Genomic DNA, 23,825 nt, shown 5'->3' with positions numbered 1-23,825 from the left:
CTACACGGTCACCCCTGGACCCATCGAGCTGATAATCCAGGAAGCCACGCCCATCAGGTCTCCACAAAGACACAGATTTCACCGGCATCATGGCATAACAGTGGCGTCATTAAGACACAAGGAGTGACATCGTCGCTCTGTAGGATCTCCGACACAACGAGAAGATTTCCGACTGCCTTTTTTTTCAGTGCTGGTACACATGACGACAGAAAAAGAGCGGGATTTTGTTGACATTCATGCATTTATCTGTGTGGAATTTGTTTGCTCTAGTCAACAACGACAGCTCTCTTTTATTAAGGCCTAAACGCTATCTGCCTCGCTGCAGAGATGGATTTGTTTGATCTGTGGGTTGTTCATTTCTCTGCGAGTGAAAGCATAAGTAAGACCTGTCACCCGAACCGGGGCGAGGGGGATTTAATTAACACAGGCTGCCATGTGTCTCGATTCTCATCACCTTTCCCAGACACATTAAAGCAGCCTCCGTCTAGAGCGATTAAACTAAACAGCTCAGCGCGATTCCCGTGTGCTTTCCTTCTGTTGTGTTGTACGTTCTGACCTTTATAAATGATTTTACAGTCTCCTAGGGCAAATTAGCTCGAGGCCTGCTTCTGACAGCCTTCACTCATTAACGTTTTAAGAAGCCTGAAGGCCGTTTTTTTTTTATCTCTAATGAAGGATCATATTTGATAGACTGTACAGTTTCAGGTGGATCATTTAATCCCTGACGCTATCAGTTCTGAATGAAAAGAAATCTGTTCAAACCCTTTCTGACCAATCACAATCCTCCATCCAGGACTCGACAGTGCTTTAACGTTAATCTTCCATCCCTGTCGTTGATATTTAACCAATTACCAAAGACTGATGCTTCCATAGTGGTTAAAATCCCAGGACTGTGAGAGACTCTGGTGAGGCCTTAAGCGATGTTATGAACCCTTTGACTTCCGGCTCTTTATCTGAGTATGTTGCTTTGTCTCAAAAAGGTAAAGGATATGTACTTAAGGATAATTACATATGGCAGACGTCCAAATCCATAGCGGCTTCAGGGGAAGCGTGGGGTAGAGCAGGGTTCAACAAGAGCCTTCAGGTAGGTTTGGGTCTCTTTGTTGTTTTTTTTTTTCTTTTGAATGTTGTTTGAAAAGAAAATCGAGAGAACTGGTGGTACTGGGTGGGAGAACTGATGGGGTAAAAGGTAAAACTGGCTTGGGGGTTGATGGTAAGGTACCAGAACAACTATTCTGTCAGACTAGTTTACTTTTTGACTGGTTGGCTTGATCAAGTGTCTGCAGTCGATTATAGAAACACTGCCTTGTTCAGTGGATTTCCAAATCAGAGAGGGGTTCTGATAGTCCTGGTGTTACCAAGAGTCCAGGGGCAAGGACTTTACCCTTCAAGGACTTTACCCTTCAAGGACTTTACCCTTCAAGGACCTTACCCTTCAAGGGTCTCGGGTGCCTGAAAGCTTCAGCAGTCGTGATTCAAACGCTTTCACATTTCAACAACCAAAGGATTTTTATCTTCAGTTCCTGTTGTTGAAAAATTTCCCCCAAGGGTAATTACATTAGATCCTCCTCCAAACCTTCTTATTTTGGTCCAGCTCCAGTGTATATAATCTTTCTCCAAAGTCCTTGAAGATGACTGTGGTTCAGAAAGCGAGTACAGGCTGTGATTCCACCCATCCATATTGCACAAGTCCTTGGGAGAGGCTTCTCTCGACAGACGCAGTTTGTATCTGTCAAAACGCCGATGATCTACGGCACCGGGCGCCGAGCCAGCAGATGGTGGGAGAAATTAAACTTGTGACACACACCATTGGCTGGAGACGTAGAGGCGGTTGGAGACCACACCTGTAGAAGGGCGGAGGAATGATTTGTTTATTGCGTGAGAAAATGAATGCAGGGATGTGCGCTAGCTTCCGGCGGAAAGGATTCTCCAGGTCATTCGTTCAATAAACATGGAGGGTGTATTGTCACTTAAGGGGAAGTGAAGGGAACATATACAAAAGCCTCATTGGGAGTGGAATGAAAGTGTAATGTGTGTTCATTCTTCTCAGGCTTAACGTGTGATCTGAGCACCATTTACAAAGCGGAGCCGTTGTACTTACTCGCGGTTTCCTGAAATATTTATGACTCGTATTATGTTGCAGTCGCTTGTTGCCCCCGAGTCAACTGAAAGGCTGTGATGTATGGAGTATATATATATATATATCGCACTCGTGTAATCCTGTGCTCCGTAATTTCTTTTACTGCCACTCAGTACAGGCTGAAATCTTTCAAATTACATCCTGTGTGTAATGCGTAATCGATTATGCCACCGGTTTGTGTGTCAAACTTTGACAGACGGACGATTCAGATGTTAGTCACAGCTTCGTGAGTAGGAAACTCTGCCACGGAATAAAAAACCGGAATGGCGAGTAATGACAGGAAATTTCCACAGTACAATCGCTCATGCAAACTCCCTCAGGGAACTGTGGGGAGCCTGTGAGAAAAAGCGAGACTGTTTTTGTCTGCCCAGGTGATGAGACAGGATCGTTCATCCGTCACGCCGGGCAGGACCGTAGCCGTGACAACGCCAGGACTTCAAATGTCGGTATTGAGCTTTCATATCCAGTAACATCACGGCCACGAGGAAAAAAATAAGAAAGCAGGAACCGAAATCTTGTCATCAGATATCACGGCAGCGGCACTTCTCCTCCTTAGACGTTAGGTCACCTTCAGGATGCACAATTAATTGTGTAGAATTGTTTTTATCCTAATAAACATTTGCTTTGTGACCCGTCAGGTCCAGAACTTTGGGTTTGACTCCCAATCCAACATCAGAAGGTCACTCGATAGTATAATATCCAATTTATAAAGACCTGACATACGTCTTAGATCTGTTAGATGTCCATAATGCTGAAGCTGATGAAGGGAAAATGAAGAACCTCTGGCGGAACAGGACGGAGGAAGAAAGAGAAGATGAGAAGGAAATTCTCTCGGCTCCATTTTTCCATTATTTCTGAGCATCTGTGCTGTTTGTGAGTTTCACCAGGAGAAATGGGCGACGTGGAGCTCCGGCGTGATCAAAGCCCCGCTTTGTTCGATGCTGTGCTGCAGCGATGAGCATAAAATTAGATCATCTTTGGTGGGAGCACCTCTGCTTTTAGCTTCTGTCATCAAATGTCACAGGCAGAGTCAATTTTTACCTCTAATCACCATCACATTTGACTCGATGCTTGATGTGTCGCTGGTCTAATAGCTGGTAGATGCATACGGGGGTCCTGCCGTGAGCACGGAGCCGTCGTTACTTTACACAAGCCAGGTTTTTTTTTTCTTTCTCTTTTTCATCTCTCGCCTCCGCAGAACAGCGCATTGAGGAGCAGAAACCTGGCACTGATGCCATCAGGAGCTGAATTAAGTGTAATGTTTTCACCTGGAACCTGCTGGGAGTTTTAACCCGCACGGAAGTGATGACGCCGATGCCAACGCGACTTGACAGCAGGACGAGAAGCTTTCAGAAAGACAGACGAAGTGACTCACGGCCGAGCAGAAGACTTGCTGAGAGACGACTGACTTTCCTTTTTCCTGACACTCGGGTTGTGAAGTGCACTGCTGGATCCTCCAGGCTTCAGAGTAATAAACCTTAATGCTGACTTCCAGTATGGAGGAATAGCAGATGTGAAGTTTGTGAAGTTATTTGTCTTTGTGTGTCTTTGTGTTCACACCTTTTTTACTTTAAATCATCTCTGAATTATATTGCCATTGGCTCTGGATGGGGCACAAACTTTTGCACTCAACTCTTTCATGTATGGGTCATAAATTAAGGATCAGAAATGTCAGAGCCAATGCACCACTTCTGAGTTGGTGAACGTTTATGTGTGTGTGTGTGTGTGTGTGTTATGTGTGTTACGTTTATGTGTGTGTGTGTGTTTATAAAACATTCTGATGTCCGATGTGAACGTTAGTGTGAACGTTAGTGTGAACGTTAGTGTGAACGTTTATGTGTGTGTTTATAAAACATTCTGACCAATCAGAATGCAGAACTCAACAGCGCTTTAGCATCATTTTTAACAGCAACTTGAGAATCTGATCAGAATCAGAAATTCCCTCAGAAGACACGCTGATGTCATGATAGCATGATTTACATAACCACACACCTGACCACACCCCTGACCACACCCCTGACCACACCCCTGACCACACCCCTGACCACACACCTGACCACACCCCTGACCACACTGAGGAGGTTAGACGAGTTGTACGGAGAGGAGGAGAGAAGAAGAGAAGCTCATGGTACCTTCCAGCACGGTGAGTTTGGCGCTGGTGTTGATTTCTCCAACACTGCTGGTGGCTGTACACTCGTAGATGGCTTCGTCTCGGTGTGTGCGCAGGGGCTGAATACGCAGGACGGAGCCCGAGCCATCATCAAACTCAATCACCTGGGAGACGGAGGGAAGCAAACACAGAGAGCTGAGTCATTGTCCACACACACATACATACAAACACATACATACACACACGCACACACACACACACACACATACACGCACACACACACGCACACACACATACACACACACACGCACACACACACGGTTACCTCAAAGCGCTGAGAGCTGACTTTCTTCCCCTTTTTCATCCATGTGATACGAGGTTTGGGTTCTCCGACCGCCTGGCATACGAAAGAGGCCACGCCCCCTGAAATCCCCGTCTGGTCCTCTGGAGTCTTGACGAAACTCGGCAAACCTGGAAAAAAGGAGAGAGAGAGAGAGAGAGAGAGAGAGAGAGAGAGAGAGAGAGAGCGAGCAATAAAGAAAGATATTTATTTAGCTTTTATGCGTGTGTTTATGTGTGTGTGTGTATGTATATGTGTGTGTGTGTGTGTGTATGTGTGTGTATGTGTTTGTGTGTGTGTGTGAGTGTGTGTGAGTGTGTGTGTGTGTGTGTGTGTGTGTGTGTGTGTGTGTGTGTGTGTGTGTGTGTGTTGGTGTGTCTAAACAGGTTTTGTTTTCCACATATTTTTGGTCCAGATCAAGCTATAACATGTCTATTCAAACACACACACAAACACACACACACACACACACACATACACACACACACACACACACACACAAAAACAGGTTTCACAGCGATGTCTGTACAGGTGACGCAAGATACACACGTAGGTTTTGCTATCTTCATGATGCACTTTCACTGACAATTATTAGTCACACACACACACACACACACACACACACACACACACACACACACACACACACACACACACATACACACACACACACACAAAAAAAACTATTTACTGCAAACTATTTGTGGAGCGATTTTCACACACGTTGGTCAAGTGACCAAAATCATATATATGATAAAAAAATTAATTAAATTTGAAAAATGTAAAAAGAAAAAAAAAACCTTTTAGAAAGATGACGTGAAAATATAAAGCAGGAAAACAAGCAGAAGTAGGAAGAGAAATACTGAAATACACATAAACATCTATAAATTAAATAAAAAAAAATGACATAATCCAAATTACATAAAAAATAGAAAACAAAAAATAAACAAAGGGAAAAAAGGGAAATAAGAAGAAGCTAAAATTCACTGTTCCTCAAATTGTGGCCTCTTTAGAATGTCACAGTCTCCAGAATCATGTGACTATCATCACGTTTATGATTCAGATCAGGACTTTCAGGTTGTTATTCACTCTGTATATATATATATAATTTAAATGTCACGTCTTGTGGTGTCACGTCGTCAGTCCGCAGTGACGGATGTGCTGTTTGTACTCCGCATTCCTGTGGCCACGCCCCGTTTTCCACCTCCTGGAACTTCATTTCAGGCGTCAGAACGCATTTCATTTTCCACCTCGGCGCTGCTGAATTCTGATTGGTCAGAAGTGTTTCTATATGTGTCTAATACATTACCGTTGCTATAGTAACAGCTGACTGACAGGGATTGTACGGCAGACGCTCTGCTTTACCGGATTATTAAGTGTTATTTAGTGATATCGTGAATTGTTTTGTAAGAAGCTTATTTACGGCGTCAGAGGGAAAGCCGTAACTTTATATCTGAATGTTAGCAGCTTGTATAAAAAGAAGACTCGACTTCACGCGGTCTGTATGATAAATGTGTAGAAAGTAAGCGGCTATCGGAAGCTCGTCCCGAACCTCCTGACGTCGGCGCTGAGAGAAACGGCCGTGCCCTTCTGCTTTTATGTATCTCTAATAAAAGGTCGCAGGCACCGCGGCAAAGGGAACAAAATCGATAGCTAGTTAACATAACGTAGTGTCTATATGAAGAGCCGCGCGATGGAGACTAGCAGCCGGACGGCGTGCGTTAAATCATCGGCAGATCTGATCCAGTGGCATGACCTTGTTGTAGGACGTGAGGTTGACTGTAGAGCTGTGAGTAAGGAGACCGAGCTGTCGCCACATTTGTAGGTCTGTTCTTTCGACTCAAGCCCCCCGTGACCCTGCGGACCGCCGGTCACACTGACATTTAAATGACATTTACGATATTAGTTCCCCAGGAAGTGAGCAGGACCGCACTTTTATCTGTATGTCCGTCCGCACCGTGCCGCCGCGGCTACAGACTCATTCTCCCAGCATGCCTTTCACTCCACATGTGTCTCTGTACTCATCAAACTCCACCTCCACCACCACCCCCTCTCCAACATGCTGTTTTTTTATTTAAACCTAATCAGCAGGCCTCAAAGGCCGAGGCTCGTTAAGCTCGTTAAGCCGAATGGGAGGATGAACGGATCAGTGAAGTCCTCGCGGAAGAAGGAGCTCTTTAAGGAATCATGAAAACACATCTTAACCGCGCGACGCTAATCTGTGCACAATGCCGTCCTCTAAGGTGACCTCTGACCTCGACCGGGCTGGAGTTTGCACCAAGACATCAGGCTCACAACAGCAGAGAAACCAGGACAGGATAGCGAAGAATCTGATGGTGCGTCTGACGTCCCTCATGGGCTCATGGGAAATCAGGAACCACTGAGATGATACAAGGAGGAAACTCCTACATTGGTTTTCCCTCTAAAAGAGACCAGGAAAGATCCGGTCGCTTCCTCCGGCGTGACTTTGTTAAAAGTTTCCAACCCTTACGACGTGGATCCCACACCTGTTTGGTCACCAGAGGTGTAATACTGAGCTAACGGTTCTTTCCCCAGATGATTCCTCCTCTCTCTGCCTCTTTGATCTGATATCGAGTCGAGGCTAGAAACCGAAGATGGTGATTCACGTCTTTGAAAATCCCACCAGGGGCACTGTGTAAAGCCTAAAGTAACGCTAAACCTCCCTGCGCACGGGTCATACGATACGACTCGCCTCGATTAGCAGGAAGCTCGCTTTTTTCTTCATCAGACTCGTCAAAGATGCATGAGCAAACACGGCGCTAATGCTTTCGGTAAGTGATTTTCTGCTGGCGGACGGCTGGGTGAGGGGTGCGTTCGCTCCCATCAGCCGGAGTAACGGTATTTACTCTTGATTTGTGTCAAAGACGTGGACGCCGATCAGCAAAGCCCGAAGATACCGTAATCGTATCAGGAATGACGTCAGGAACCGAAGGCAGTCGATCTGTTGCAGGGCTACTTGATGCTCCTTCAGATACAAGAGAGATCTCCTTTGCATAATTTACCATCTTAACGCTATAAGACGGATAAGCGGTACAACAGTGTTGCCGACATCACAGACCATTTGCTGTCTTCACAGCTTTGTGTCAGTAAACTAAAAGGGAACTTTTATTACCATCCTGGTTGATAACAAGAAAGCAAAAATGTCAAAAACGTCTGTTACGGCGATACAGCGCTCTCTTTCATCGGTGGAGCGGAAATCCTGGAGGTTATTACTGTATCGCTCTTCACTGTCGGCACAGCGGACGAGCGTAACTGCATTCCCAGTTTATGTTCTACGCCATTCTGTTAAATAATTCACCCGTCCCGGAAAGCTACATGCTCGACAGCCGCCTCGCTCCGAGATCACAACCAGAGAAGCGTTTCTCTTTTTTCCCTGTTTATCGGCCTGTTTATTCGCTCTCTCTCTCCCTCTGTTTATGCACATAATGGACCCAAGATAATACAAAACAAAAAAAATCGAGAAAAGTGCCGTTAATGTTCCCCGAGCGGTAACACGACACTTTTCCTGCCAAGATTTTCATACAAATATTAAGCGGGATCCATTTAACAAGTTGATATCGGGCCACGGAATTGAGAAAAATATTGTAATTGAGCTGATTAGGCAAGATAATGTGACATTAATTGGAAGCAAAAGCCTTGGAAATGGGGCAGAATTACATTAATGGAAGCGTCGGGCTAAAAGGATGGCGGCCGCTAGCATCGGATCGTCAGACACATTTCCGCTAAGTGCACCAGCGAAGGGGTAAAAAAGAAAGAAAAAAAAAGAAACCTGGTAATATATTATTAATGGAAACAAATGGGTGTCTCTCTGGTTTGGGTATCGATCCCACATGCTCTCCTCACATTGACCCGAGCGACTAGTTTCCGCAGAAGCAGCTCTCGCTCTGGTTCTTTCTGTTCTCCGGCAGATTCCGTGTCTTTTTGGGATCTGCACATGCACGGTTTAGCTCACACGCCACTGAGTAGAGATGTGTGTAGGACATGAATGCAGATGTGTGTTGGGTCACCTGTTCCTGCACCTGTGGCTTTTGTGCGTTTATAAGGGGCCCATCAGCCTGCAGACCATCTGGGAGGTCAGGATGTGGATTTTCTCCTGTCTCCACTGACCCCTGACCCCATCAAAGCTCCTCGGAGCATAAAGTAACCCTAGACCTTAAAAGCTCACGCTGTCAGTGCACTAATGAGGCAGTCACCCACCACCCCCACCACCACCTCCTTCAACTCCTATACTTCACTCAGCACTAATCTTCACTGAAGCCGTACAGTTATCGGTTCGAGTCCTACACAGTTGCGCACTAGCTCCTCGACGATCCCGCTCACGCCACGCATCCCTGCTGTAATCCCACAGGCTTGATATTTCATCACAACCTATAGGACTAGATGAAGTCAGATTTAAAAAAAAAAAAAAACGGACATGACTTGACATTCCGAGTCGAGAACTCCAGCAGAGATACGGTACCTGTGTGTGGGTTTTTTCATTAGCTCCTGAAGTCTTAGAGAATCTGCCAGAACATCAACCCCTGAAGAGGGAACTTGGTGTACTGGAATGAATCCAAGCTCGAATCCAAACAAACTGGTTATGAAAGTCGTAGGCTGGACCGAGCCGCCTCGCGTTCTCACAGCCGGCGGTGTTGGTGAAGTCGTAGGGTTTTCATATGAACAAACGTTCATTTCTGAGGTAAAACTTCAACAGGCACTAGGACCCTGGAGCGCTAGATCATGTCATGCTGCAAACTGATACTGACGTTTATAGTGTATAGTTTTTCTCACGTATTTTAGGTGTCGTGGTCTGTTTCTTTCGTTCAGGAATCCTACACGCCACGTCTCACAAACATACTGAAGCATCGCTAAATTGTTTAAAATGTTTAAATGAATATTTTTGTGATATTAGCCGTGCTAATGTAGCGCTACCTGTTACAGGGCTAAGAAACACCGATCCATACGGTATGTATAGATATATATATACACACACAGGCCACATATTGAGCTTGATTAAATATACCTTTTGATCTCAGCTAAAATATTAAACGTCGATGACGAGGAGTTTACGGATGTTGAAGGTATTGAAAGCTGTCGAAACTGGATTGAGAAGACTCGCTGTTCTGTCAGGACCCCGAGGTATATTTCTGTCTTCTTATATTTATTCGTTTTACTCTACTCTACTTTCTCAAATCGATACGTAAGTGCTGCTCTAGCTTAGCCTTATGTACATCAGGATGAAATATAAAGTATAAATAATACACTCAGGTAGATGTTCTACAAGAAAGCCACAGGTAACAAAGCAACCTTCTGGTCAAGGGCGAACTGAACGTCACGGTCCGACTGACTAGAACGAGCCAAACTCTGTCGGACTCTGAGCCTGGACAAAGCCAGCGAGTGGAAATGTGTAGTCAGCGAGGCAGAGCTAAAAATTAAAGAGGCATGAAATCAGCAGATTGGAAATATTTGCCGAGGTTAAGCGAGAGTGATCAGTGGAGTCCTCGGGCACGGTTGAGGTCGCTCACCCCGAGCGTGGCGTTACCCAGAGGCACGGCCATGGCATAAACATGAGAGGCTGAGCTTCATTGGTCGTGACCTGCACGTAATGTGGACTAGCCTGACATTTCCTCCGAGGACTCAGTGAGTCAATAGTGTGTGGATCTGAAATACACAATTTCTCCATCGAGTGACGCTGCGGAGAAAATGATCTGAATTCCTGAAGTCTTTATCAAACTTTTATATGTTTTTCTGGAGTCGTTCCTGGAGGATGTGCTTCCAAATCCTGGACACTTGTGGATCACGTGTATGGTGTAATGAAGCAGAGCTGCTGCTGTCTCAGTAAAGTAAAGTTAGTTCCTCTTGTCACTTCCGTCATAGCGGCTATAAACAACCGCTACCTCACCTGACTCTCGCTGTTCTGTCTTCAGAGTAATACGACAACAAATACAGCTTAGAAATAAAAAGTGGACTCAAGTTGGCGCGTTTCCTCAGAGCGCCGACACTGTAGACTCCTTCTGTAAACGTTTCCTGAATGAAAATCTACCAGTAAGAATCATTCGTCGGAGCTGCTGTTAAATTTGTTCGAATGAATCGACACATTCTGAATTAATCGACACCTTCCGAATGAATCGACACCTTCCGAATGAATCGACACATTCTGAATTAATCGACACCTTCCGAATGAATCGACACCTTCAAGGCAATCCAGAAATCGCTGGGAGGGGAACGCTAACAAAGCCTGTACGCTAAAACACGAGCATTTATTCAGGGAAAGGAGGATTTTTTTTTATGCGAAAAATTTCCAACTTTAGAAACATGTTTGAACATTAATGATTTCAGTGTTTGAGTTTTTAGCATTGTTGCTAATATCGTTCATGCATTGTTGTCGTCTTGTAGGGAAAAGACAGAAGCAAAAAACTCTTCAATCCATTTGCTTATTTGTATTTTTCTAGTTACTGAAAAAAATCTTTGGAATATTCGACGTCCGGTTTGGGATAAATATTCAATCCTTCCGGTTTTCCAGTAGAAGTTCAGGATAAACTTCTGACCAAATTTCAATTTTTCTTCCTCAGCAACAATTTCGATGTTGACTCAACAATAAATGGAGGAATAAAGTGTTTTCGGCTCCAGAATAAAAATTCCGCTCGCCGCCATCGTCCTGATCCGTATTCGATACATATTTGATATATTCATTACGCCGCTATAAGCCGTCGCCTGGGAGCAGCCTGGAGCGCTGGACTGGGAAACGATCCCAGAGGACGATGGGAAACAGAATGGAATAATGAACGGATATAAAGGCGGAGAACGCAGACCACACCAGACCTCGTTACGCTGCACCACCAACCCCCACTAACGAGCTCGCTAACTTTATTAGCATAGCGCTCGAGTTCAAATCTCCCCCCGAGAGGCCGAGCGTTCCCTTCCTCTGACTCCAACCCCGAGCGACTCGGACAAATGGAATTATCGGGCTTTGGGGATCCAAACCTAAAGCCCAGAGTCTGACAGGGACATTAATTATTAAGTGGACATAAAGGGTCCTGCCTTAGCAAAGCTTTTATCCAAACACGGAGCACAGCGAGGGGAAAAGAGTCAATACTGCAAATGTAATTATAGAAAGAAACAAAATAAAAAAAACAAAAGAAAGAAAAAAGTGCCAGAGTCGTGTTTGTGGTTTTGTTCCTCTGGGGTTTAAACACTTAAAGGTTCAATGGGAAAGAATACAGAATTGTTTAAGGTTCAATTAGAAAACCAATGCAAAGGACAAACCAGAAATAAACCTTTATTATTATTATTATTATTATTATTATTATTATTATTATTATTATTATTATTATTATTATCATAAACCTATTTCTTTTTTTTTAGGATAAAAAATCAGTCCAAACCTCAGAAGGACTCAGAAGTATCTTCTTATCAGAAGAACCTTTATTTTGCCCCTTTACCCCCGAGGCAGTTTGAGTGCAGGTTCGGAGCCTAATTTAGAACCAGTTCTTTCTGTTTCGACCGCCAAAGCACCGGCTCTGAACCAGGAAAAGTGGTTCTTAAGTAGCACCAAAACGTTGCTGGTCTAGACTAGAACCGCTTGCGTCAGGAGCTGTGGGCGGGGCTGTGGGTGGGGCTACTGTTAGCGCATTTGATAATGTACCTTAAGTATACTAATGTTTAATACACTTTTACTTTACCGCGATATGATACATTATCAGCACACATGATAGTAGGTAGCTACATGCTAAGGCTAAATTTTTTTCTGTGTTAACGATAAAATAACGTTATGTACTTTATCGATTACAACCTCCGTTTATACAGATTACATGGAGCCGCACGTACACGTTTTATTCACCGCGTTTGGATGTTAATGTAGGTTCACAAAGCCATGAGCATTAACAGTAAAGCAACATCCACCATTGTTGTTGTGTTTGTGTTTGTCGCTGCTGCGCTAACGTCGCTGGGACACGTGACACGTATACAGTGACGTCACACTCGGCGCTGTGACGCTCTCTAGCCGGTGGAAAGGCAAACCGGTTCTTAGAAGGTTCACCAGTGGAACCAACTTTGAACCAGCACCAGCGCTAGCTCTGAACCAGCACCCGGTTCTTTCCGGTGGAAAAGAGGCATTAGAGCTGCTTCAGTGTTTCAGTTCACTTTGACTCCGAGTTTTAAAAAAGCGGAATAAAAATAAAAAGCAAAGAAAAACAACAAGAACACGTGAATCAGAAAATCACAAACAGGCCAAAAAAATCCCCTAAAAATCCCCAAAAAACATCTCAGACGGAAAAATATCTTGTGAATCGTCAAAATGATTTATAACAAATTTTACAAACTCTTTAAGAAATTTCCTTTTAGTTGAACTAAAATGTAATTAATACATTTAATATTTAATACATTTAATAAATTTAATAAATAAATACGTATAACTTTCTTTTATCTTTAAGGACCGAATCTACACTAAAAAATTTTTTATATAAATAGATAAATAAATAAATACCATGAACAGAAGCTATGAACTTTTAATTAAAAATAAAATAATAAAAATGGAGATTATTATTTATAAGATTTATACCGAGGAATCACTACAGATGAAGTGTTTTTTTAATATTTAAATGCCCCGTGTAAATAATGTCTGTGCTCAGACCTGCGATTTCCGGCCTGCGTTTTATCTAATAAAATTGCAGTGAAGTCGTTATCTCCAGCACGACATCCATCCTGCTCCTTTAACATATTGCTGCATCAATCAAAGAGCAAAGTGCGACAGTGATGAATGTCCAGAGATGACGCTAGCTGTCGGAAACCTTCCTGATTTATGACGAGAGTCGGCCGAGTGCCGGAGGGCTCGGGGATGGAGGTGAACCTTCACACTGTGGAACACCTACATGATCTGAGGAGCACAGCTTCATCACGGGTCCTGATACGAGTACGCCTGAGTCTATGGGTTAGGCTTTATTTATTTCTGTTTGTATATTTGTCCTGACGTGTTACGGCAGTGTCGGGGCGGTTGGACACACGGGGGTCCCCAGGTGGACGTTGTGTATCGTGTTTAAGTTTCCGCTCGGAGAAAGAAACGGACGCAACGGGAACATCGATTCTTTCTAATTAAAAGTAAACGTATCAGCGATGGAGTGGGGCTCAGGATGTAATTCTATTTAGCCCACAGCTGTGATCTCCAGCCTGAGAGAGGGAGAGAGGGAGAGAGAGAGAGAGAGGAAGAGAGGGAGAGGAAGAGAGGGAGAGAGGGAGAGAGGGAGAGAGAAAGAGAGAGAGAGAGACAGAGAGAGAGCGGAAGAGAGAGAGAGAGAGAGAGAGAGAGAGAGAGACAGAGACAGAGACAGAGAGAGATAGAGAGAGACAGAGAGAGAGAGAAAGAGAGGGAGAGAGGGAGAGAGAAAGAGAGAGAGCGGAAGAGAGAGAGAGACAGAGAGAGTGAGAGAGATAGAGAAAGAGAGAGGGAGAGAGAGAGGGAGAGAGAGAGAGAGAGAGAGAGAAAGGGGGGACTGATAGACAGATGCACAAATGCAGAAGGAATAAAAAAAGAGTCTGATGTGGCGTAGCGGCGTATAAACGGCCGAGCGAGCGAGGGGTCGCGGGAGGTTAATGATCAGAGATTAATGGCTTAATTATCCTGTGAGGAGGCAGAGATCCAAACACTGAGCCTGAGCCGTGGCCTGCATTCAACTACATCAACATCAACATCCTCCGTCCTTCACACAACGCTGCCCATTAACTCCAGCTCTGTGTGTGTGTGTGTGTGTGTGTGTGTGTGTGTGTGTGTGTGTGTGTGTGTGGCTCATTCTGTCCATTCAGTGGTAGATAACAGATAAATAAATTCAACACTCCGCTCTGGTTGTGAGCAGTAAATCACTCCGGTTCCTTCAGCTCAGATCTGCGTCTATCAACGCTCTCACTTCCTAACAAACAGAGCATCCGACTTTTTATCTGTTTACAGTTATGTGTCACTTCTGTCATGAAGTTCCTCCGTTTAAAATGTTTCATTTACGGCTTCATGACACGTTACGTCTTTTATCCAGTTTCTCTTTTTATTTTCGTCCGATAGCGAGAGTCAAAAACGAGGCGTAGACCAGATCGTCCCATGTAAAACTCTAGAAACTGTAAATTAAGTTATTTGTAAAGTTATTTAATTATTTATAAAGTTTTTTTTTCTTTTAATGCAACAGAAACACTCCGTTCTTATTAACGCAGTCTGTGTTAATGACAAAACGCAAACATTCTTGATGACGTTAAATAAAAGTAATTAAAAAGTTTAAATGAATGAGTAAATATGTACAAGTGTTTATTTTTTCCCCTTTTTTTGCTGACGCACGACTGCAGCAGGTTATTCCGGAGGCGTTGGACGAGGAGCCGAATGTATTTAAAGCTGAGTCGGTGAGGTCCAGCAGCTCCACCCTGAACGCTGGCTCCTCCACCGTATAATTCAGATCCTGATTACAGACAACAAAACGCTAACACCCGCTGTTTGTGGTCTCTCGTGTTCCAAACTGCGCTATTCTTAGGGTTTAACTCGCGTAACTCGGCGTGCGGGACACGTTTACGACATCGCGGAGATCTGAATCATCAGAAACGTAGACCGTGTCCATACGGAGTCCCTCGGAAAGACCGGTGAAGGACGTGAGAACGTGCATGATGGGAATAACATGGAGTAACGGAGCGTGTTAGCGTGAAACGCAGAACTTCCAGCATGAGGACGGTGAATAATTATTAATTATCTGATGAGCAAAGTTCAAAACCCGAAAGGTCCAAAAACAAAACCCCAGAGAATCACCTCCAGGAAAGTTCTTAAAACCGATCCTAAAGTAGATCCGAGATTCTCACCACAGGATGGAATGCAGCCGAGGAACGAAGACAGAAATATCACGCTATTCGAAACGATACGCGACGCAGCTTTGCTGAGAAAGAAGCAGAACTAAACCTTTAGAACTTCTAAAAGAAAACACAGAGAAGTTACTTTTAGTCTCAACTGATGCTGACTGGAACTTTAGAACAAAATGGAGGAAAATAAAATAAATAAATAAATAATTAAACAACCAAATAAATAAATAAATAAATAAATAAATAAATAAATAAATAAATAAATAAATAAGACAATGCTTGAGACTTAGCACATAACTTAACAAGCAATAATAATTTTTGATGCCGATTTAACGTTTGAGCCAAATATCAAAAAATACGCTTAAAACCTCTTTCTTAGATCTCAGAAATATCGCCAGACTGCGTCCGACGCCGTGGTTTCGTGTTGCTGAGAGACCGATCGACACTTTTGTCTTTTCCCTTGTTGGCTGTCGTGTGTTCATTTATGAAATCAATGCTATTTAGAATTACATTTTTTTTTTAAAATGTCGTCGACCCCTGGGCTAGAACAAAGTTACGAGACGGTATTACTTCGTCCTTCTTTAACCGTTCCATCAGCTCGTTTACGATGGATGAGAGATAGAACTTTCTCTTCACTAGCTCCAAAACTTTGGACTTCTTTACCAACTGAGATAAAGCAAGCGAAATGTCTTGGCATTTTTAAATCTCAGCTTAAAACTCTTTTTTTTTTAAGGTAGCATTTAATTGTAATTTTACATTGTACTTATTTTATAGTCTATTCTTTATATTATGTGGCGTATTTTTGTTGTTTTATTTGCTTTTGTCAAGCGCTTTGAGATGTGCTTTTAAAGGTGCTATAGAAAATAAAGGTTATTATTATTATTATTATTATTTCTATTGTATATCTATTTCTAATCTATTTCTCTATAGTGATGTCCGTATTTATGGTTATATTTTTATTGTATACTTTAAAGCTGTACGTTTTAAAGACTACACACTTTATGTACAATATTTATGTTTATAGTTATACTTTAATATTTCCATGAAATTCTTTATATTTTTGTTGTAATTATTGTAAAAATTCTTCTAATTACACATTTTACACATTTTATCGCGACTACAGAATATTTCCCTGTTTGTAACGATGTCATAAGTCTGAACTCTGACAGGAAGCTGTAATCTGGTTACAGGAAGCTGAACACAGGTCACACGCTAAATTAAACGACTCTCTGAGGCGCGACTGAGTCCAAACCACGACTGGGCTTCAATCCCGTCAACATGCGTGTGTTCAGACTCTTTAAAGCTTAAAGCCACTAATGAGGAAAAGGAAGCTGGAGCCAAACTAGCAATCACAGGGGGCCAAGCACCAGGCAGACGTTTATCGACACCCTATTATTAGCATTTGTGGTTAAACTTCAAGCAGCTCGTCTATTTCCGTCTCTATAATTAGAGCATCTTTGTAAGGAGTATTTATATGTGAACTTTTTTATTTTACTGGAAACATCCTGGAGTTTAATTATCAGGCTTTTTGGAGATAGTATTTGTATTTATAGGCATGTAAATTTGATACGTTTAAGTAATTATCGTCCTACACGCACGGTAGGTTAGCTATTAGGGCTGAGTGGAATGATCCGTTACCATAGAAACGTACATCGCAAGAAGATGAATGTGTTTCCTGTGTAAAATATGTAGATAAAACATCTATCCATCCATCCATCCATCCATATCTATCTATCTATCTATCTATCTATCTATCTATCTATCTATCTATCTATCTATCTATCTATCTATCTATCTATCTATCCATCCATCCATCCATCCATCCATCTCTATCTATCTATCTATCTATCTATCTATCTATCTATCTATCTATAATAATAGTAACAATATAATAATAATAATAATAATAATAATAATAATAATAATAATAATAACAACAACAACAACAACAAGTTGTTATTATTAGTATTTTTAGTATATTATTATTATTATTATTATTATTATTATTATTATTATTATTATTATTATTAATAATAATATATTTTAGCATTCCCAGAGGCCGAGCGGTAAGATTCGTATTTAATTTTAGTTTTTGCAATTTTACTTCTTATAACTTTAGTCATTTCAACATTTAACTTTTACGGTATTACTGTTTTTTTTTTAGTATTGTTTTTTTTAAGCACATTTCAGTTTTAAATCCAAATAAACAATAAATAAACACATCCAGGTACAAATAAATGAATGCCATAAATATTTAAAATATGAATCAGTAATTGAATAAAATAAGCAAGTGCAGAAATGTAAACAGAAGCGTAAGCGAGTGGCAGCAGACGATCCCACTGCTATTATTCTCATGTAAACACGGAAACTTTTCTTCGACTCATTGTTCTTTAAAGGCAAGTCGAGGCATAAACTAGCTACGTCTGAGGCTACAAGCTAGCTAGCGTGTAGGTGTTGTTGTTGTTGTTTATTTATAATACCAACACACCGTAACCATAGAAACCAAAATCCGCCATAGTGAGGCTGTAAACACTTTTTAGTGCTTTGAGATTAGAGCATGACGTGATCAGAGCAGGTAAACTCACTGTCAGCGTGGGAGGGAGAGGGGACGACCGTGCAGCCCAGCAGGAGCAGGACAGAAAGCCAGCGAGGCGTCAACGGCACTGAGGGGCAAATATGAGGCACCATGTTCCAGGCTGCTACTTCTTTTTCTTTCTTCTCCTCCTCCTCCTCCTCAATGCCACTCTTTCCTTCCTCGCTTTTACACAATCATAGGCTAGAACCTAAACAAAACAAACAAAAACAACACACAATGTTTATTTGGACAAAGATGAGAATTAACAAGGAAAAAACACTCAACAAATTAGCGTCAAAAAGCTAAAAAAAACAGGACACCGGGGAGCAGGACGAGGACCTGACCTCTGACCTCGACATACTTTAGGATATTAAAGTGACCACACACACACACACACACACACACACACACACACACACACACACACACACAAACACACACACACACACACAAACACACACACTTACACAAACACTCACACACACACTCACATTCACACACACTTACTGTACACTCAAACACACACACGCACACACACACACACACACACACACAGTATCTAATGTTTTATGCATCTGTCATAGTTTAATCTATGAATGTTTGACTTCATTTTAAAAAAATAAGTAAATAAAGACATTTTTCGCTTAAGACGTTCAGTTAGTTCATTAAAATTATATATACAAAATTATAACAATAAAATGAATGAAATAAAATAAAAGTAAAATATTATTTGTAAATATTATTAACTACCAATGCAAACCATTAAATCATAACGTTAAATCTAAATAAAAATCTATTAATAAAACTATAAATATATAAAATAAATAAATAAATTTTGCTACAAAATTTGTTGGGTTGATTACGAATACATATTTCCACAAATTTCTGCCACACATAAATACAGACGAGCCGATCTTCACAGATCTTTAACAGAACCTAGTGTTTAATTCAGTGTTAATTAACCGAGTCTGTGTGCGCTAACGAATCCCTTCTTCCTCCTGAAACACAATTTCCATATCTATTTCCAATGTTCGTGATCTTATCGAGTCAGAGAAACTTTTAACCTCCTTGTTTTCCTCGCTGTGGTGCAACTGGATACGGAAATGTCTCTGAATGTTATTATCGCTTATAGTCCTAGCATGCTAGCTCGGGCTCGTCCGTTAACGCTCCTCGAGTTTGATAAGCTACAAAAAAAGAAGGGTTTGGGTTCTAATCCGGTTTCATTTTAAACACGATAACGGGAAAGTTTAGGTTCATCGTACTGGCAGGCGTACCTCAAGGATCGATGCTCGGTGCGTACGCGTGTAGGGTTATTGCCATATGGCTGAGAGGAGTGTAGGAGGAAAAGGTAAAATGTAAAATAAAAAATGACAAATGTAGCACATAAGTGTATGGAGTTTGTGTAATGCTGAGGGTTTTGTTGTGTGTGTGTGTCGGTGTGTGTCGGTGTGTGTTTAAGCGTAACGTTCGGACGAGGTGATACACAGGTGCTCGGTCTGCCTCTGACCATCTGCTTCGTTCCTCCTGCTGAAACAACAATAACAAAGACCTGCCAAAAATCTGACGTCCTTTACACTGTCGTCTTCATTAATCACGAACTTCCCGATGAAAATGAAAGCAACCATTTATTCCAAAATATTCATGAAGGAGCTCCTTATGTGTCCTTTTACACTAAAATATATCCAGATCAAATAAAAGACTGAATTAGGGGTGGGGAGGGGAGGTGTTGTGATTGTCAAAAAAAGTTTTCATATAAAAAACCCAAAGCATGTTGTTGATTAGTGCAGCATTAAAAGTATTGGCACCCATGTGTTTATCTCACAATCCTTCATGGTTCTCTGGTTCTAGGGCCTCTGTTTTCGACTTGTTCATTTGCTTTCACGTCCACAACCAGATGTTTACTGATGATGATAGTGAGTGATAAGGCGTTTGTGGGCAGCTGACACGTCTGACACGTCTGACACGTCTGTCATTAACACGATAATTAATTATCACGTTCGCTCGTTATGTAGCAAACACTTTCAGTCCGTCCTCGGACAACATTTTGATCCGTATCTCTTTACATGATTCACGCGATGAGCGAACGCTGTAGTGGGTGGAGGATAAAACCTGTCGCTCATCTGCAGGACTCTCTCTCTCTCGCTCTCTCTCTCACTCTCTCTCACGCTCTCTCTCTCTCTCTCTCTCTCACTCTCTCACTCTCTTTAGTACCAAACAATAGCGTCAGTGTGCAGTGTGTAAGAGATCCTTAGCCCTACAGAGACGAGGAGGTGTCTGACGAGCTCGTTACTCATGTCACGGCTGCACAGAGCCGAAAGGAACGCCGGAGATCCTCTGACACAAGGCCACAACTGAACATTTTACATGTCTGCAGACAAAAGAGCTCTTGTGTTCCATACCATGACAAAAACAATGCTGTACGAACACGTCACAGAAGAGAGACAGCAAAAAAACAGCCGCGGGTCAAACACAATCACTCCCACAATCTCCCACATGCACGTCTACAAGGGCGTCTACAAACACGCCCACAAACACCCCCACAAGCACGTCTACAAACACCCCCACAATCTCTCACAAACACTCCCACAATCTCCCACATGCACGTCTACAAGGGTGTCTACAAACACCCCCACAAACACCCCCAAAAGCACGTATATAAACTCCCACAAACACGTTCACAATCACGCCCGCAAACATCCCCACAAACACTCCCACAATCTCCCACATGCACGTCTACAAGGGCGTCTACAAACACCCCCACAAACACTCCCACTAACACGCCCACAAACTCCCACAAACACCCCCACAAACACGTCCACAAACTCCCACAAGTATGTCCACAAACACGCCCACAAACTCCCACAAACACTCCCACAAGTATGTCCACAAACACGCCCACAAGTATGTCCACAAACACGCCCACAAGTATGTCCACAAACACGCCCACAAGTATGTCCACAAACACTCCCACTAGTGTGTCCACAAACACTCCCACTAGTGTGTCCACAAACACCTCCACAAACACTCCCACTAGTGTGTCCACAAACACCTCCACAAACACTCCCACTAGTATGTCCACAAACACCTCCACAAACACTCCCACAAGTGTGTCCACAAACACCTCCACAAACACTTCCACAAGTATGTCCACAAGCACACCCACAAACTCCCACAAACACCCCCACAAACTCCCACAAAATGTTCCAGCCTTTACTTTACACTGATATATATATATCACCCTTTCTGATGGCGTTACACTGATCATTATACAACTAGAACTGATCTGAATCCCATCTTTATCTCATGGATGAAAATAAGCACTGAATAAGAAGGTGTGTTTTTTTGTAATTAACAAGTGCAGTAGGCTGTGAAAAGGTGGTCACAGGAACACGTCTGATCTCCTCCCTCACTGGAAGGAAAATACAGCGTGATGCGAGAAGTCATCAACACTGAGAGGGACGTGTCACAGCACAGGGTGAGAAGAAGAAGTGCAAAGAACAACGAGAAAGAAAGAAAGAAAGAAAGAAAGAAAGAAAGAAAGAAAGAAAGAAAGAAAGAAAGAAAGAAAGAAGATCTCTGTGGGGAGTGAGAGGAGTGAAAGCTCTCACTTACACGACAGAAGTCACACTGAGTGGAAGTCGAGCTGCTCAACACTCTGAGGTAAATATTTAATCAGTGAAACTCAGCTGCAGTTAAAGAGTCAAACTGAAGCATTGATTAGAAACAAAATCCTTCGGCTTCTGGAGTAAAGAAAAAACTCCTGAAGAGGCAACAGCCTCAACAACAGCCTCAACAATAGCCTCAACAATAGCCTCAACAACAACTCAACAACAACTCAACAACAGCCTCAACAACAACTCAACAACAGCCTCAACAACAACTCAACAACAACTCAACAATAGCCTCAACAACAGCTCAACAACAGCCTCAACAACAACTCAACAACAACTCAACAATAGCCTCAACAATAGCCTCAACAACAGCCTCAACAACAGCCTCAACAACAACTCAACAACAGCCTCAACAACAGCCTCAACAACAGCCTCAACAACAACTCAACAACAGCCTCAACAACAGCCTCAACAACAACTCAACAGCCTCAAAAACAACTCAACAACACCCTCAACAACAACTCAACAACAGCCTCAACAACAACAACTCAACAACAACTCAACAACAGCCTCAACAACAACTCAACAACAGCCTCAACAACAGCCTCAACAACAGCCTCAACAACAACTCAACAACAGCCTCAACAACAACTCAACAACAACTCAACAACAGCCTCAACAACAACTCAACAACAGCCTCAACAACAACTCAACAACAACTCAACAACAACTCAACAACAGCCTCAACAACAACTCAACAACTCAACAACTCAACAACAGCCTCAACAACAACTCAACAACAGCCTCAACAACAACTCAACAACAACTCAACAACAGCCTCAACAACAACTCAACAACAGCCTCAACAACAGCCTCAACAACAACTCAACAACTCAACAACAGCCTCAACAACAGCCTCAACAACTCAACAACAGCCTCAACAACAGCCTCAACAACAACTCAACAACAGCCTCAACAACAGCCTCAACAACAGCCTCAACAACAACTCAACAACAGCCTCAACAACAACTCAACAACAGCCTCTACACCACTCTGCTGAAGGAAAGGGACGTAACTAGTGACCCAAAGGTCAGCAGTAACAACACCACACATGCTGAGTAATGAAATAGAGACTTTATTGTTTATCTGTTTTTTCTGATCGCTGCCACTGTGAAGGACTGAAAAAACACGCAGTGAAGAAACAAAACGGAGGAAGAGAAAGAATGGTTAGAGCTAATGGGTTGGTTGGGTAGTTATCGTTGGAGATGTTGGGGTAGTTTGAGCTAATCGGTTGTTGGGGTAGTTGGGGTAGTTAGAGGTAATGGTCTGTTAGGTAGTTGTTGGGGTAGTTGTTGGGGTAGTTAGAGCTAATGGGTTGGTTAGGTAGTTGTTGTTGGGGTAGTTGTTGGGGTAGTTTGACCTAATCCACTGGTGGAGTAGTTGTTGGAGATGTTGGGGTAGTTAGAGGTAATCGGTTGGTGGAGTATTTGTTGTTGGGGTAGTTGTTGAGGTAGTTAGATTTATTATTTATATTTATTATTATTTATAGAGCTATTCGGTTGGTGGGGTAGTTGTTGTTGGAGTAGTTAGGGTAGTTAGAGGTAATCGGTTGGTGGAGTAGTTGTTGTTGGGGTAGTTAGAGCTAATCGGCTGGTGGGGTAGTTGGGGTATAAATGAAGGAGGTGTTTGTTTACAGATGTGTGTCAGTGACACTCAGCACATGTGGTGATGATTTTATTCCACTGGCTTCTGTACAACATCTGGGCCGAGCGACAGCTACTGAGATTCACAATGCTGACAGCATCACGTATAAAGTGCACGTGTTAACACGTGTCGGCCGCCTGCTCTCATTCGGGGCCGCTGTGATCAGTGACAGTTACCCCTTCACTCTCTCAGGGGGGTTTTAACTAAATAACTGAAGAGGAAACGTCTGAGAAAAACGTGAGGTTTTTTAAACAGCAGCTGAAAATTGCTCCTGAACATAAAGCTGTTCTCTCACAGCGGCGTGACGAGAAAATGAGCTCCAGTTTCACATGAAAGGGGGAGAGATCAAAAAGGGAGAGGAAATCAAAAAGACCTGCTAATACAGAGCTCAGACGAGTTTCACCTCACACACTAACACACAGGACGGAGAGAGGGAGAGAGGGGGAGGGGGAGAGAGGGGGGGAGTGGGGGAGAGGGGGAGGGGGGAGGGAGAGAGGCTGGGTATGGGCGATGGTGATAGTGGA

The 23,825-nt window shown here is 42.7% G+C and overlaps 1 protein-coding gene across 22 annotated transcripts in view; it reads right to left on the bottom strand.

Moving 5' to 3' along the window:
* Positions 1–23,825, bottom strand: part of ptprfb (protein tyrosine phosphatase receptor type Fb) — a 155,898-nt gene that overhangs the window by 81,364 nt on the left and 50,709 nt on the right. For all 22 annotated transcript variants that reach the window (XM_047806536.1, XM_047806537.1, XM_047806535.1 and 19 more), the window contains exons 2-4: positions 17,997–18,194; positions 4,576–4,721; positions 4,273–4,414 (exon numbers count right to left, since the gene is read on the bottom strand). In XM_047806536.1, the coding sequence (XP_047662492.1) occupies positions 4,273–4,414; positions 4,576–4,721; positions 17,997–18,099 (391 nt within the window). In that variant the 5' untranslated portion in view covers positions 18,100–18,194. The remainder of the gene's footprint in view (positions 1–4,272; positions 4,415–4,575; positions 4,722–17,996; positions 18,195–23,825) is intronic.

Source organism: Tachysurus fulvidraco, chromosome 22 (assembly GCF_022655615.1).
Source record: "Tachysurus fulvidraco isolate hzauxx_2018 chromosome 22, HZAU_PFXX_2.0, whole genome shotgun sequence".
NCBI classification, from domain to species: Eukaryota; Metazoa; Chordata; class Actinopteri; order Siluriformes; family Bagridae; genus Tachysurus; species Tachysurus fulvidraco.
Note: the sequence above shows the minus strand (reverse complement) of the source record. Positions and strands in the feature narration are given on the sequence as shown.